The sequence below is a fragment of the Oryzias latipes genome, chromosome 15 (genome assembly GCF_002234675.1).
Source record: "Oryzias latipes chromosome 15, ASM223467v1".
NCBI lineage: Eukaryota > Metazoa > Chordata > Actinopteri > Beloniformes > Adrianichthyidae > Oryzias > Oryzias latipes.
The window spans coordinates 15,553,193-15,570,522 of NC_019873.2; the positions used below are offsets into that span (position 1 = coordinate 15,553,193).

Sequence of the window (17,330 nt, forward strand, 5' to 3'; positions counted from 1 at the left end):
GTCTTACTCCTCAGAACACCTAGTCATTAGTTCATCGTATAAGTCATTAACTGCAAAATGGTTGACCAAGTTGTCATAATGTGACAAACATGTTTGGCTGCATTGCAAGAGAGGATATTCGCTGTGATGTGGATGAGAATTTGTGGCCTAACATACAGGAACGACAAGAGGTGTAGGAAGACCACACCAATTCCTACTGCACTGCATGTACTGTTGTACAGAATATTGTCCTATCTTTTTTTTCCCTTTGTGTTACTGTTTGCAGTTTTTTTTTTTCTATGTTGGTGTGACATGGTCTGTCAACAAATTACAATATGAACAATAAAAGTGTAAATGTGAATCTTGACCAGTCTCTTGCAATCAAACAAAAAAGGTGTAACTTACATTTTACAATAATTGTCATCAAAACTTTAGCCATAGTTTACATCAGAACCTCCCTCTAAAGTACACAGTTATATTGACAACATGACTAAGTAATTTGACTGTCTTGTTCGTAGACAATGACACAAGGATTTGACATTCTGATGGCACTGACATGTTCAATGACACAAAGACTTAGTTTTGAGAGATGAACTAAAGATTTTGAGCAAGTTACAGGCTTTTGCAAGAAATCCATAGTGTTTTGCTGTTGTACAAATTGTTTTGAGAAATGCACACACGTATTTGCAAACTTCAATTCTGATCTGAGAATTGTACTAAAGCGACTGAGAAAAACTGTATATATCTTCACTCATGCTTCAAAACTAAATTCCTTTCCCATGTAAAGAAAGAGTCTGTGCCACCAAAATGGCAAAGACCCTTCTCAATTGCTTTGGCTCAATTCTTGAAGCAGACCGGACGTTCTCAACACTCTTGGTGCTTTTGCCAAAATAATGTGGATGGTTCGGCACAACACCATGGTTCACCTGCAAAAGCTCATATCTCTCTCAAAACAATTCACTTATGTGTCAAAACTAAATTCCCTTTTCATTTAAACAGTTAGTGCCCCCAAAATACTTCGTCCCTTTGGCATTGTGTAGGCACTGCAAGTCAAAATGATTAGATGTTTTGTCACTATAGAGGACCATTGACATATCCCACATGTCCACCTTTCAGTCTAAGCTCAGTCCTTTATTGACAATGGTTACTGTACTGTTTTTGTATGGCTAACAGAATACAATTTTGTATAAAACTGAGAAAAAGAAAAAGGATTTTAGGGTAAGAGTAGCTAGCCTCTTACGTAATCACAATATGTCGTTTATAATCTTCAGGCTTTCTGGATTCTTTTTTAGATGAACATTTAGAGCCATTTAAAACTGTCATTAGTCCCTGTGTTTTCTTGGAGTGCACTCTTGAAGGCTGCTGGTGATAATATTTTGTGCATCTTTGAGGTGAAAGAAACTAAATCGATGAACGTATATTTCTGGATTTGTTCTAGAAAATACTACATTAGCAGAAAAGAAGAAGAACAAATATAATAAGTTGCTTTGTGGCACATTGAAGAATATTTATAGATGCATGCACTACCAGACAGTAAGGAAAAACCTCAAGATTAAAAAAAAAACTCCATACACAGTCCTTCTTTTTGAATGACCTTTCTTAAAAAACCAAAAAAAAGTAAGGCTATTCCGATGGCAAAGGAGCTTTTGCAGCACATTTTGACATGTCAGAGCAGAAAGGCTCGGTTGCAGCTAATGACATCAACAATGACTTCACTTCATCCAGGTGTGCTGGTGACCCAGCATGCACAACAGCAGCTCAATGGGATGGAGCCTTTATATTGTTATCACTGCTGGGGCTGTTTGTTGGGTAAAATGTCTGCAGTGAAAGAATGAACGTGTTACAAGAGATGGATGGATGGATGGATGGATGGATGGATGGATGGATGGATGGATGGATGGATGGATGGATGGATGGATGGATGGATAGATAGATAGATAGATAGATAGATAGATAGATAGATAGATAGATAGATAGATAGATAGATAGATAGATAGATAGATAGATAGATAGATAGATAGATAGATAGATAGATAGATAGATAGATGGATAGATGGATGGATGGATGGATGGATGGATGGATGGATGGATGGATGGATGGATGGATGGATGGATGGATGGATGGATGGATGGATGGATGGATGGATGGATGGATAGATAGATAGATAGATAGATAGATAGATAGATAGATAGATAGATAGATAGATAGATAGATAGATAGATAGATAGATAGATAGATAGATAGATAGATAGATAGATAGATAGATGGATGGATGGATGGATGGATGGATGGATGGATGGATGGATGGATGGATGGATGGATGGATGGATGGATGGATGGATGGATAGATAGATAGATAGATAGATAGATAGATAGATAGATAGATAGATAGATAGATAGATAGATAGATAGATAGATAGATAGATAGATAGATAGATAGATAGATAGATAGATAGATAGATAGATAGATAGATAGATAGATAGATAGATAGATAGATAGATAGATAGATAGATAGATAGATAGATAGATAGATAGATAGATAGATAGATAGATAGATAGATAGATGCAATGTGATTGGTCTTTATGAGAGCCAGACACTGCTGCCTTCTCAGTAGAAATTTGCTGGGTAATGAAAGCTAATGATGGAAATGTGTGTGTGGTGAATGTGTGTGTTTGTGTGTGCTTTGCTCCAATTAAATGTGCAAGATGGCATTGCTGTACGTAATGTCTGCCATGGGGCTGAATCCAAGGCAAATGTATTTATGTATTTAGTTAATTTAGGATGCAATGAAGAGCTCTGGTTGTCTAATTGATCCATACTGCAGGCAAACACACACGCACACACCAAAAACAAGGGCTCGTTTACAGGAAGCTACAGGGACCGAAGCTCTGATGAGCATGCAGAATGTGTCACTGCATGAGAAGAAGAGGACAAAAAAGTCTGATTTTATAAGTCAAAATTGTCATGAAAACAGACAGAAAATGATGCATTATTCAGAGAAATAAATACTGAAGCATATTTTGTTTTTGTTCTTTTGCTTTGTTTAGTTAGTATTCTATGCCAGTGTTTTTCAACTAGTGTGCCGCAGGACAATAGTGTGCAATGAGAGATGGTCAGGTGTGCCGCAGGAATTTTCTAAAAACATTTATCATCACCAGAATTTTGGCTCTGTGTTTATCAAAGAAGGCCCTGGTTTCACACTGAGTAGTTTGCCGACAGCTTTGTGATTTTGGAAGTCAAAGGGATGTGATGCACATTTGTATCAACAGATATCAAGTGGTTTAAGTTACCAGTGATACCTGAATATTGACCCAAACTTTGTTCAATAAAGTTAAAGTTCAGTCAAAGTTAAAATGTTTATATTTTGATCATTTAACTTTTACAGTTTTTCTCAATTGTTAACACACATTTTCTGAAAGCACACTTCATATTCTCAGAACTCTACACACAAATCCAAAAAAACACACACAATGGGCAAAACCCCTCAATTCTCCTGCAAAATCAAACTTTACATTAAAAAACAATGTTATGTCCTCTCAAAATGGGATTGTGTTTTCAAATGACACATACAAACCATCATGATAGACATTTAGAAGAACCAGCTGAACACTGATGCGCTCAAAGTAAAACACTATGAATGGAAAACACTTCTTCTCCAAACATCATAATGACTTAGGCCTTTTCTTGGTTCAGTCTTACACTTACTACAGACAGTACATGCATAAGTGTGTTGTAAGATATTTAATAATATTATTTTTATACTCTGAGCACAGAGACATAGTAGTAGTGTTTTTCTTGCAAAACCAATGTGCACAGTATACATCCCCTCCATTACGGTCCTTGGCCTCCCTCGTCCTCATCCTCATCCTCCCTGTCCTCCTCCTCTTACTCTTTTACTCCTCTGGCTCTGCCTCTGTTCCCAATGTTGCTCCAAAGCAGAATAGCACACCTTTTGCCCTTTCATGCAAATGCTCTGAGTGCTAGTTGTAAAACTGTGTGACAGGGATATGCCCTTGTGATGAGTCAGTGTGCATATTGGAATGGCAGTGTGGTCCTTGTGAAAACAAGATATTTTCTGCTTGAAAATTGTGCCAAAAGCAGAGAATTGTGTGTAGTGTTTTGAAAAAAATGTGTTTTAGATCTGCAATTTTAGTGTAAAGCAGGAACTTTGCTTGTAGTTTAGCAGAATTGGTTCAGGGGGTTAGTGAATGAGTTACACGTTGTGGTTAGTGTGTCTCGGGTATCAAAATTTGTGTTTAAACCTTTTGAGAAAAACTGTAATGTGAACAACAATTTGAGTACCAACAATGTGTGTGAATAGTTAAACATTCTGTGTAATTTACTGGGAGGCAGTTTAGCTCGGGCGGTAGAGCAGGTCATCCAACATCCGAAGGATTGGCAGATGGATTCCTGCTGTCGCCCCCCGAGCGCGGCTAGTCTGCAGCTCACCGCTCCCCCCAGGGGATGGGCCAAAATGCGGGGAAGAATTTCCCCATTGTGGGATAAATAAAGTATCAATTATTATTATTATTATTATTAAACATTTGGCTATTAGAATATCATTAGCAAAGCACTATTTTGTGAATCATAGCATAACTATTTCTTTACCTACTTATTATCAGATGTGGCCATACAGTAATATGCTCATCACAAACCTTTTAATATTGATATCTAAAGCTTCAAGAATACAATAAGAATATTCCTGACAATCTACAACAAAAGGCTCAAATGTCTGCAGAATCTTCTACAGCTCTGCTACAATTCATGAAAAAGATGACATTTAAACTCCTCTAAGGGAAAATGCAACTTTAATGAATGCACAATAACTAAAAAGAGCACTCTGACTGTAGAGTATGTTTCACTTCAAATAATCATTTAAAATGTATCTTTTGTTGAACAGGTTTAAGATCTTAAACAGATATCAAAATGCCAAATTCAGGTTTGGTGTTGACACAAACATAATTTAAACAACCTTTATAGGTCATTTTGCACACTAACAATTGTGATCAACCCTTGTACAAAGATCCATACATTAAAAATGATTGTCGCTTCATTGGGTTAGTTAGTCGTTACTCATTACAACAAAAGTCCCTCTTGTTTGTCTTGACTTTGATGTTAGTCATTTCCCAAATTTCAACTGGAACTTCTGATTTCTTGTTCCATTTACAGTTCTGAATGCAGCCTGCAGCACACCAGGTTTGAGCAAGAGAAGAACTCAGCTGCTGAAGTACTCTTCTGTAGACACAAAAGGAAATCCATCGGAGGGTTCTGAGCCGTGAAGATGTAACCCCACCTGGAAAAGAAAACACTCTGTTTGACGTGGGCACCTGTCATGACAATGCAAACGGTAGAAATGACTCGTTATTTATGAATGGCTCCTCTGTTAGAAATGAGAATTGTTAATGTTGTCTAATTTTTGAATTAAATAAAACTAAAAACCTCTGTTTGAATCAACAATTAGACCACGTTCAAACCAATTGTGGTTCAGTTTGTCCCAACTTTTAGATGTCTTAAAAATTTTGAGCAAATGAAAATTCATGTAAACAATTTGATCTCTTCTAGTTCTGTTTTTTTAAGAAGCATTTAATACATATACTGGTACTCATTCTATTAGTCCTTTCTTTGCTCTGTTTTTAACTTTTCTTTCTGCCACTGATGGCACAGGCCTCTCAGGCACACTTATCCATCTACGCCTCATCTCACCTCTCTTTTTAGTGCATCTCTCTACCTGCCACGTGCACAGTGAGCCCGAGCATCAAAGAGACCCTGGTGGGTCCTGTCAGGCAGACAGGAGTGATCTGCCATCATAGTCCTCAGTCTAATTGGATAAAGTGGTGGAGAGGAGGTACTTAACAAGCCAAGGGATTCCCCACATCATAGCCACTGTATGGGGTGGGGGAGATCATGATGCAGACTCTCTTTTTACTCCACTGGATATCCTCAAATGATGGATTTTGTAAACCTATAACTGCAGCAATTCAACTATGCCACCTTTTGTCCGAAGGTTTTTGTGGTTTTCTTCAGCTATCTTTGCTTTCAGTCTGTATTAGCGTCATTTTTAGGCTTCTTTTTATTTTATGTGCCTATTTGCTCTTGTTGATTCACACAGTAAGCCCTCACAGCTAAGATTTTGGAGTATATTTGACCCTTCATGTTTTTCATTCAAAATTGAGGCCACATTTTCAACATGTACATAAGTTGTGCTGTAATTGTAATGTTAATACACAGTAATTTTAGCACCAGTGACACTAGCAATTATTTCAGAAACTCAGTAAATAAACAGAAACAAATGCAGAAAAAGTCAAACTTAAACTAAGCTCAACCAGAAAAAGAATAACAGAAACTTGACTTGACCTTAAACATTAATGAAATGAAATACAGGGAATGGTGTTGGGAGCAGCTGAAACTATGCACTTAAACACACAGAGTGGGCAATTAAGTGAAACAGAAACAGCTGTGGTGGGTAATTGATAACTTAAACCAGGTGTGAACGTGACAAACCTGGAACAGAAGGCCAAATATATCAACAAGATGAATAAAAATTAAGTCTAATAAACAATCACGAGTAAGGTAAACCACACAAAAAAACCTGTAGATTTAGACATCGCAGACGGTGATGGACCTGACTAGTAGGTTTTCTACAAATCGAATCACCATTTTAACAAAAGTAAACCTTCCGACTCTCCTCGGCTCATGATGCAGTGAAATTTGTGTATAAATATAAAATGCTATTAAATTACAAATTAGAATCATCATTATTCCGAAGGATTTTCTTTCATAGAACATTGATGATTTTAAGCTGGATTTTACTACCGGTACTTAAAATCTCAGTTTCTGCCTACATTTCTTTGTGTTAAGTATCAAGACATTCCTGTAGACCTTAATTTACTGGTATTGAGAAATATATATTTCCTCTAAATGAGTTTTGCCCCAATTAAAACAAAGGTTATTTCAAGAATTTTTATGTAAAATCTGAGATAGAAAAAGAGAAGAAATTTCTTTAGGTTTCCTAAAGAAATGGCTATAATATAATAATAATATACAATTTAAAGTTGTTCAGGAGTCTTTCTATGATTTATTTATTTTTACTAAAGTTCCTTAACACATGTCTATCTGGGGATTTGTGCTGGGGGTATCTAGTTTCTATTCCTTTTAACCTGCAGACAAAATCCTAACCATTTCACATTAAAGTTAAAATCTTCAGTTCTTTTGAACTCTGTTGTAGTGGGAATAGGATGTTATAACCATGTGAAAATCTTAGGAGGGTTGTGGAATCTGTGTGTAAAGCCTCACATAAAAGTGTTCTCAGATAGATAAAAAAAAATGTGTAGACTTTGTGGAAATTGTATTAGAGATGTCAGAAAGAGGTTGTAAGTTTTCTTTCTAATAAATTTGTGGGACTTAAATGAAATGATTGTGCATTGTTAGCATTTCTTCATTCTGTGGACACTTCGCATTTAGTCCTCCTGCAAGTAACTTGAAAAACAGTAGTAAAATACAAGTTTTGACTGTGTGCGTTCTATTAGTCATCATTTCAGAAACATTATACATGTGGTTCACATTTGCATAATCACTTATTTGTAACTGAACTAAAACTTCATTTTGTTTTGACTGTTTTGCCACTTGTTGCTTAATTGTGCCGTTTCACATCTAATCCTCTGAATAGGACAAACTTTCTTGGGACTAAAGTAATACAATAATTTTATTTTAATTTGTCAAAATGTTGTATTGAATGTTATATTTCTAATGACTGCTGCCTAAATAGGCTCATATTGACTTTGTGGAAGTAATGGTTTGTAGCACAGAAGTTCAATTTAAAATGTACATCTGCTACTTTGGTGAGCGGGTGCCATGGGTGCATAACCCAAGTGATGTTCAACTTACATCTAGCTAGCATTAGACTCAGCACCATCATGCAGAAAACTGTGACTTTGAAATACTTTTTTTGTTACAAGATTGCAGTGAATGCAGTTTTTTACAACAACTAAACGAGAAAGAAATCATTTGAAGTCACAGAGCATTGAGTAAAAATTACTGGTAAGGCGAGTCAAAGGCTTCTGTGTCATCCTGAGGTGACGTGGCTTCATTCTCCTCCATAGGAACGTTTCCCTCTGTACATTCCATCAACATAATAATGTTGCTATTTCCTCCATCGGCTTCCTCTTCCTGCAGGGTTCTGTCTTCAGTCACTGCCCCCAATTAGATCAGCTTCTTCTCCCATGGACTTCTGCGTAATTCACTTTTTCTTTGGACTGATCACATTAGGACTCAAGTAGTGCCATCATGACTGAGAAAAGGGAGGATTGGAGGAAGAGGGTGAGAGGTTGGTTGGGGTGGGGGCCATCTGCTGACTGAAAGAAGATCTAAAAGAGCAGACGTTACCCTCATGATGCAGAGGCAAATACAATTTTTGATCATTATCTGGTGCACAGCCGTAAATGAAAAGAAAAAAAAAAGGATTTTTCCTTTTGCTTCATGTTACAGCAATATTGTTATTCCTGGGAGGGAAAAAATCAATATGCATTGTGTCATTGTAAGCTGAAAAGTAATATTTTTGTGATTAGTGTAAACTTACAGTTTAAGACCAAATGCTAAAATCACGTGATAATTACGTGATATGTTATATCTGTCTTTATTCAACATGAATTGGGTTCATTTAAGTCTGAAAAACACTTCATTTCTGTGTTGAAAATGTTCAAAGTACATGATTATTAACCACTTTTGGTTCCTTTAGATTTTTTTTAGATAAATGTAGAGACACCCAGGAGGTCATTAACCTCTTTTTGTTCATTGAACATGGAATCCTTGAAAACATGTCAGTGATCAAAATGTTGCTAAAATTTGTCTCCAAGCTGTGTTGATTAGGTTAAACATTCAAGTTTTTACCAAAACGGGTTGTATTGATGGGTTCTGAGCCTGTCTGGAGTACCTAACTAATAACAGTTTTTTTTATCACCATACAACACTGCTTTAAAAAATCAGATATTGCAATGCATTTTTTATGCTTTTTTTTTTTAACAGAGCAAAATTGTGTGAAAGGGGGTTTTCCATCTCAGCGGGCAGTTTGGAACAGGCAGGGTGAGTGACGACCCCCTATGAATTCAGCAGATAGAGGAAGAGAACTTCCTCAACTTGATTAAACAGAAGGGGAGTATTTTGGTGACCTTACAATTGACAGACTTGAAGGGGGTAATCTGCAAAACAGGCTAGCAGAAGAGGAGTGTCCCAGCAATCTTTCAAGAACAGACAGAAAGAGAGAGGTGTCCCTACTTTCTCCTCAAATAGGGACACAGGACAGGATAGTTCTGCAGGTGACTTAGCCTTGGCTGATGGGGTTTGATCTGGGCTCACAAAGTCAGGGCTGTCAAATGAGTCTTATATGATAACTTTTTTCCAGACATACCTTTTAGGTGAAATGTGAATGTGTAGAACATTGCCATGGTTGCAAAACAACCATGTTCAGCTTGTTATTGAGCTAAGCTGTTGTAGACACAAAGCAACCAAACATGAACTGGAAAACATGTCGGGCAGCAGCTGCTGCAAACGCAAAATGACTTCTACGCCCATCTGCAGAGCTTTTCTGCAAATTTAACTAATTGTGTTTTTTTTTCTTCCGTATGCCATCTGTTTGATACCAGGAAAATTCAGAACAACTGAGCTTTGAACAAAAAGACTAAAAATATAGTGAAAAAGAATAACAGTATAACAAAATGTCACCCCAAAAGAATCAGGAGTTGGTAAAGCAAATTCTAAATGATTAATCATATTCACTTGTTAGGTAACAAGGAGCACAGCATGTGGCCTTCCAATATGATGGAGATGCTTAGGAGTTGTTTACCTTCTTCACACCTGTCCTTATAAATGCTCCCATTTGGTTCAAACATATTGGAATTACACCTGGGAGGCTCACAACCATATTTGTGGTCAAAAAATACGTTTGTGCAATGGAGTGTCAAGTTACTCCACATTACCCACATGTCAGATTCAACAATTGCAGAATCCAGATAATTGGGATCATGTACTTCCCCGCTGCAAACACCTTACTGGGATATTCTGAAGTTTGTGAAGGACCAGAATGGAGAAGACAAGAGTCATACTAACTGAAACTTTAAAAAAGAAGAAAAGATTGAATTTAAACAGATAATGACATATTAACTTTGCAGAACAACCCAATACTATGGACTAACTTATTCAAGAGGAATCCACAAAAAACGTGGTCATGGCAAACAAAAACAAGGTGGGAAGGAACAGAGACAAAATAAAGGACACCAAACTGGAATTATAGAATAAACTAAGAAAAATCCAAAGAAAATGAATTAAAGTACACATTTTATGGCACTCTGTCCTGAAGCTTTCTGTGCTCAAATATAACTAATATTCTAGTCCTTTGATTTTAAAGAGCTTTTGTATTTTCCTTAATTTATACATTCATTCATTGCAAAAATGCATGTTTTAATAGGAAAGGACTGAATTGCAAAAGTGTTTGTCACAAGTAGCCTACTTTTACATGAATAAAGTCTGCAGAACATTCTAAAATGTTTAACAAGGTCTCAATTCATGAATTTGAATATGTAAAGTGAGGATAGTTTCCCTTTGCCTGGCTACATCTTGCATGACTGCATGCACAAACATTTCAGAATTGTCTCTGGGTTTAGTTGCATGACTGAACCTGTGCCCAAACCGAGCTTTTTCACATCTTCAGTGATATAATTTTCTTCTAAAGTTTGTAATAGCCAAAAATAAGAACATTTTGTTTATATACTTTTTCAAAATTCAATTAAAATCTATTTATTAAAAATCTAAATGTTAAATGATTTCCTGGACATCATTGTCAAATTTGGTTCCTCCACTCTTTTATATAATTGTACTTTTTTCTTAATATCTTTGCTCTGTTACATAAAGAGGAAGCTTTTCCTCTCCTGAGTCAGTCATGGTTTTCCTCTGCAGTGATATTAGCTAAATGGTTCACACTCATTTGGATGGACAGACGGATGGAAGTCAGGACGTGGGGATGAGGAGCCAGCTGACGTCACAGCTAATTCAGTGTGCTAGTCCAGCAAAACAAATCTAACTCATCAGGGTTACTGTGGGTGAATTCAGAAACACTTGTGTGCTGTTCTTTTGTCAAGAAAAACACGGCACAAACTGGAGCAGAAAACCGCGGCATTGTGATTGTGTTTGACAGATGTTTTAGTTCATGTATGTTACATAAAAACATATAATTATTTTAAACAAATTTAATAAACATAAAATGATTGATTTAAATTAGCATTCTGAGAGGGCACCAAAACACAACCCAAATTTCCTGGAAAGTTTCAAATGTAAGGCATTTTTAAACACACAAATCATCTTGGACTGCCATAACTGATCAAATTCAGCTCTCAATTTTACTCTGATTATGGTGTAACATTTTTGTTTTCATTTATTTCATGGATAAGACTTTATAAATGCAGGATCATCCTTTTTAATGTCTATTTTACTCTTCAGATTGAAAACAGACCTTTTCTGGAGGGTATCTATGGCTCCAAGTGCACAGCAATTGTTTTAGTTGAAATATTGGTGGTCTTGATTTGGGCATTAGCCGTCAACAATTGGTTTTAATCAAAAGAGAGAAAAGGTTACCAAATCCTAAAAGTTATATTTTGTCAGTTTGGTCATATATTTAATGAGCACTAAATCTTCTTAAATATTCAATCCTGCCTTCTTTGTCCCTCCTTAAACACATATACTCTTCATTTCCCTTTTAAATTTGGAGTGGATTTCTGATTGTTCTGTTCATTTCCAGACTCTTCACCAACCCAGATTGTGAGAAGCCCTGGAGCAAATGATCTGATGAGTCAAGTCTGGCACACAGGATTTTTTTTTCAACAATTAATTAGAAGAAACTGAGTAAAACTTATCAGAACTAATTTCACCATAGGCCTCTTCGGTTTTGTTTATGAGCAAGACCAGTGACGGAAGCAGGGACCTGCTGACGTTTCAGGCTTCTGATGAATCTTATGACCCCACCCCCCACCCTCTGGTTTGTGAAAAATTATCAGGTGTATAAAACAGGAGGAGGACTGCAAGCAAACAGAAGAACAGAAGCACAGAGGTAGGAATCAGTCTTGCGGACATACAACTGTTTAGGATCAAGACGTTGGCATCCCGAAAGCAGCCAAAGAACACAACTTTCTCCAGAGGACATGTAAGATTTTCCTTAAGAAAAAAACAACTGATTGATGCTGTCTGTCTGACGTGTTTAAGTTTTACTAGTGTTACAATCGTTTTCTATGATGGTAAATGTGCTTTAGTTTCTCCAAGAGCTCCAACATCCAGTCAATTCTCGCCGAGCTCTGCGTAATTATTATTTGCAATAAGATTTTGCGAATTTGTTGACTGTCATGCATACTTTAAAAACGGACAAGTTGTTCACGTCATAATTTATGCGTGAAAAGTTAGTTCTTGTTAAAACGTGTTTGCTTTGTCGTTTAAAGTGCCGAACAGGAAAAGTCTGACACTTGTTGAATTTCTGCAAAAGCAGTTAAAACGAAGAGTGAAATCTCAACTTCTATTAGCTTCCAGAGTTCTTTGTGAAATGTATTGTCATCACACCGTCAGTAATTTCTTAAAGTAAAAGTTATCTTTTTACAAGCGGATATATTAAGATGCGATCTGTGGTCAAATTCTCTCCAAGAGTCAGACCGTGCGCAAATACGCACCTAATGATTCAGTATCATGTTCATTTATATCACTTGTCGTTCTTACTTCTATTTTTTTTCTTTTAATTTCACAGAAAACGCATGTAGCGATAACTCTGAGAATGCATTGCTACTATTTCTGTCCTCAGGTGTAAGGCAATGTCTCAGCGGAACGGTCCCCACCTGCTTCTCCTAATAGCCCTGTACAGTGTGTTATATTCGCGGACTCTGAGTCTACCCTACACATCCATGAGGTGAGATAACATCGTTGTTCTGTCTTTGATCTGTAAAAGAAGGATGCCCAGCTGTGTCTTTAGCAGTTGCAATTAATTAACCAGACGGATCCTGCAGTTGAGATTTGTTGGAGCAATTGGCGCTGAACTCTTGTCTATTTAATGCTTGATACATTGGTTTGAAAAGTAGAGTGAATTCCATCATTTCCTTCTTTTATAAACAGCTTTTAGCAAAAAAAAAAAAAAAAAAACAATAATTAAATAGCTGTGCTTTTAAAAGTCTCAAGTACACTGCCTCGGAGGTTTACGCGCGTCTTTGCATTTAAATCACAGCCATTTAAGTTGGCTGGCTTTTTTAAGAAAAGGAAACATTTAACTGTTCTGAACTTAGTATGTGCTCAAAGCCATCATTAGGGGTGAGGCGCAACAAAATTCTCAGAGCTGTCATGTTTTTGCTTTAGATAGTTCTTCTGTGCCTTTTTTTTAAACCCCCTGTGTTACTTTCTTACCTTTAGAGCAACGAGACACGCAGACGGTTTGTTCACCAGCGGATACAGCAAACTCCTGGGACAGTTATCAGCGCGGAGGTACCTGGAGTCTCTGATCGGGAAGCGGGTCAGGTTGGTACATAGCCGGCACGAATGTTGACTTTGCGCACATTTTATTGTGTCATCTTACATAAAACGCTGATTTGTAAGACATATAAACTTTATGTTCGAGGGAAACATAACAGACACTTGACATTTGTTAATAAACAGCTTTGTAACTGATAGGCTACCTTTTGATATAATCTGTAAACAATTTGGAATAAATAAACATGTTTTTGGAGCTTTTGATATTGATTTAAAAGCCGGATTTTAGATAATAAAAATCTTAACAGAAAAAAGTATTTGAAAAAGGAAAGAATGATCCATAAGAACCTAAAAGGTCAAACAATGGATAATAACAAACTATGTTTAGCAAGATCATTGGTATTTCCCTCATCATATGCCATCTATCAGAAATATTACTATAAAAATAAACAATTCGGTTTAAAAATTAAAGAAGATAGTGTCAATATATTGTCATTTCTTCACAGTCTGCTATTTTTATGTGAAAAGTTCTTGCACTTTTTTTTCTAGACGGACAGATCTTTCGCAAGACATTTCCTATCATTTTTCTAAGTTTACAAAAAATCCCAAAAACGATTTTCCTGTTTCAGCACATACAGGACACCAACTGACATTTGTGATGAAAAGACCTGACCTGCGTGATGATGCATTTTGTAATTGATTAAACATTTCTAAAGGTTAAATTATGCCATTACAGCGTTATCACATACTTGTTACAAAGCCTGGGGGATATGACACACACATGCACACAAACATGTAAAATGACTATGTGTCGTTCACCGCAAAGCCAGGCTTCACTTTGAAATCTGGTCCTCTCTGAACTTTGACGTCACTTTAATGTCATCTCTTCTGTCCAGTGATGAGCTGATGGAGGAGCCGGTTAAGCGCCACTCAGACGCCATCTTCACAGACAACTACAGCCGCTTCCGCAAACAGATGGCAGTCAAGAAGTACCTGAACTCAGTCTTAACAGGAAAGAGAAGGTACATTAATACATTGTGTTAAGAGGTTTAAATTGAAGACCCCTTGCCTCTTATTATCAAAAATTGAGGATAAGAAATTTTTAGGAGTGCATTTTCCAGTACAATTTGATACAAAATTTAATAGATGAAAATACAAAAAACATGTCGACAATTTAACTTTCAAAATATGAAAGTATCACATTTAACTTTAACATTCAGTGTTAATAAAACTATTTATATTTCCTTTTGTGAATCCTTATGTTTATTTTTTACAATAACTAATGCATGGAGTCTTATTTGAGTAGCTTTATTATTTTTTTAAGTTCTTGTATTGTAAAAAGGAGCACAATTGTGAACAATGTCTTATTTTGTCGCATCAAAAAAAGCCTAGAAGATCCTGGAAACAGTGAGCCTGAAGAGCACAGAGATGAGCCCAACACTTTCCAGGAGAGCTATGACGACATCAACGTAGACCACCTCCTTAGTAACTTTCAGCTGGTGGGTTTTTTAATATTCAAAACAGTTATGCTTATGACTATTACTCTTTTGCCTTTTGTAATATCTTACTTTTCATCTGAAATACTAGACTTGGTTCAAATCTAAAATCATTCAAATCAAGAAAACTGATTTACAAACAGCAGGTGTTTGAAAAATTACTAATTTAACTGCTTAATTAAGCAGTTAAATTAGCTGCAAAGAATAAAAAAACTTACAAAAAATAGTGGTCCAGCAAATTTTGAGTATTTTTATGTGCTAGTTGAACTCACTAGATAAATGTGTAGATGCATAAGAAATTCAATATTTATTTCAATCTTTAATGTGTAGTTTGAATACAAAATTTCAAATATGCCATACATTTTAAATAATTTTTTAATAATTCTGATCATGCTATATGTATGGATAAACATTACTTTTATGTTTTTTTTGGATTTTGTATTTGTATTTTGTAAATCACTAACCCATATTTTTTTCTACTTTACAGCCACTTTGAGGAGGAGCCTCAGCTCAAGTGAATACCTCAACTTATCCTCATAAAAATGATCATTAAAGATACAAAGTAACTGTATTAATCCAAAGGACATTCAAAAGTCAGATCAAGCAAGAACAACATGTTATCCAATGTTATTATTTATCTATTCACACAGTACATGTTAACTCTGTATTGAATACAGTATATCCTGTATCCATTTATTGCTAATCAGTAAAGATGTTTCAGGCCACACGAGTAACTTGCACAGTTCTGGTCAATTAACATTGGAAGCTATTTAGTTTTTTGAGATTATTCTATGTTCAAACTGATTAAAATGAGACTAAATCTGTTTTCTTTTGATTATCAATGAAAATATGAATTAAATGCACGATATTTGATGAAATAGATCAAATGAAACACAAGTCTTAGTTGACTTATACTCACACAAATGCCTGATAGTTAAATAAAAACGTATTTTCAGCCTTTAAACCTTCTTTAAATGAAGTTTCGTAGCAACTGCTCAGTTATTATTCGTCCATGTTTACTTTTATTTAGTTTTTCTGTGATATAACTTAAATGGAAAATTTGGCATGAATAATTTTGAAAATGTACTTTAGAACCACTGGACCCAATGAATGTCAAATGATGTTCCCATTCATTTGCATAGCATGAACATTTAGGTTGAGTGTCAATTGGCATCTGAAAAGGAAACCTTTGCTATGAATTAGCAGTAAAAGTAGAAAAACATCATTAATACACTTTTGCTTGGATGCATAAGTATTATTAGGTTGACGCATTTTTTGCATTAACCAAAAGGTCTGATTTATTTTTGCCAAACAATTGTTCCATAATTTTTCAGTAAAAAGCTAGTCCTGGACATTCGGCCGGCAATCATGTTTCCAGGTTAAGCATCAATTCAACGTAATTACAATTCTGTTGCCATTTTTTCAAAACCATTTGAATCATTAAAAACCAAAAAGTTCTCCCGTTCATTTTCATGAGCTCAGTTGTGACTGCGATGCAGATTTGTTTCAAGAAAATATCTATGTTGTCTTTTAAATAAAGAAGAAAACTCCTGGGCAAGGCTTTGATGTCTTTGTGAATGGATGCAGATGCATTTCCTTACTTTATACCGTGCAGTATTTAGTGCAAACAAGTCATATCTGTGCATAGACCTGCCTTTAGTGCATAGCGATGTAAACCATTCACCAAATAAAACATGTTGATTTATTTTTCAAAGCTGTCTTGTCTCCCTACATGTTTGAGAACTCATTGATCATAAATTGTCTTCATTGAGGTGAAAGCAAACTTTTAGACAAAATTTGAATAATTTTTAAAAAGAATTCCGGTTGCTGGATATTTGGATATTTTAGTAACTTTTTTTGTGGATTGCCCCTTAAACCCTCAGAGTTTGTTGCTTTAAAAAAAATCATCACATTTTTATTTTCTAGAAAGAAGCACCTAATATCCCATTGACGATGGCATGACATGGCATGACAGTTGATAGTTTAAACAACCTTTCATATTTTACAATTAATGTTAGAAAAATAATTTAAATTTGTCTGACTTCCCCTTAAACAACATCTTGACACAGAATATAAAAAATGATACTGCATTTTAAAAGCTTTCATACAGAAACTCATAGGTTTTTAGAAACTGTTTTTACTTTTATTGTAATTTTCAAAAAAATATAAAAATAAAAAGTTGAAGCCCAACAACACTCAGTCTTCAATTTGCTACTTAAAAACAAACCAGCTTTGCAGTTTTATTGTTTTCAGATGATCAAACTTTTTTACACAAAACACTATTATTTTTATTAAACTTAGATAAACATTTAATTTTCTTCTTTAATAGTTTTTTTGATTTCATTAATTAAAAGAGAAATCAGAAGC

General features: G+C 35.5%; 1 protein-coding gene across 1 annotated transcript; it reads left to right on the forward strand.

Moving 5' to 3' along the window:
• The first annotated feature begins 12,038 nt into the window (after positions 1-12,038).
• On the forward strand, positions 12,039-16,677 carry vip (vasoactive intestinal peptide). Its single transcript, XM_004077034.3, has 6 exons — positions 12,039-12,169; positions 12,812-12,916; positions 13,411-13,515; positions 14,364-14,489; positions 14,855-14,966; positions 15,451-16,677. Coding segments are annotated over exons 1-6 (459 nt in total). The 5' UTR covers positions 12,039-12,167; the 3' UTR covers positions 15,460-16,677.
• The last annotated feature ends 653 nt before the right edge of the window (positions 16,678-17,330 follow it).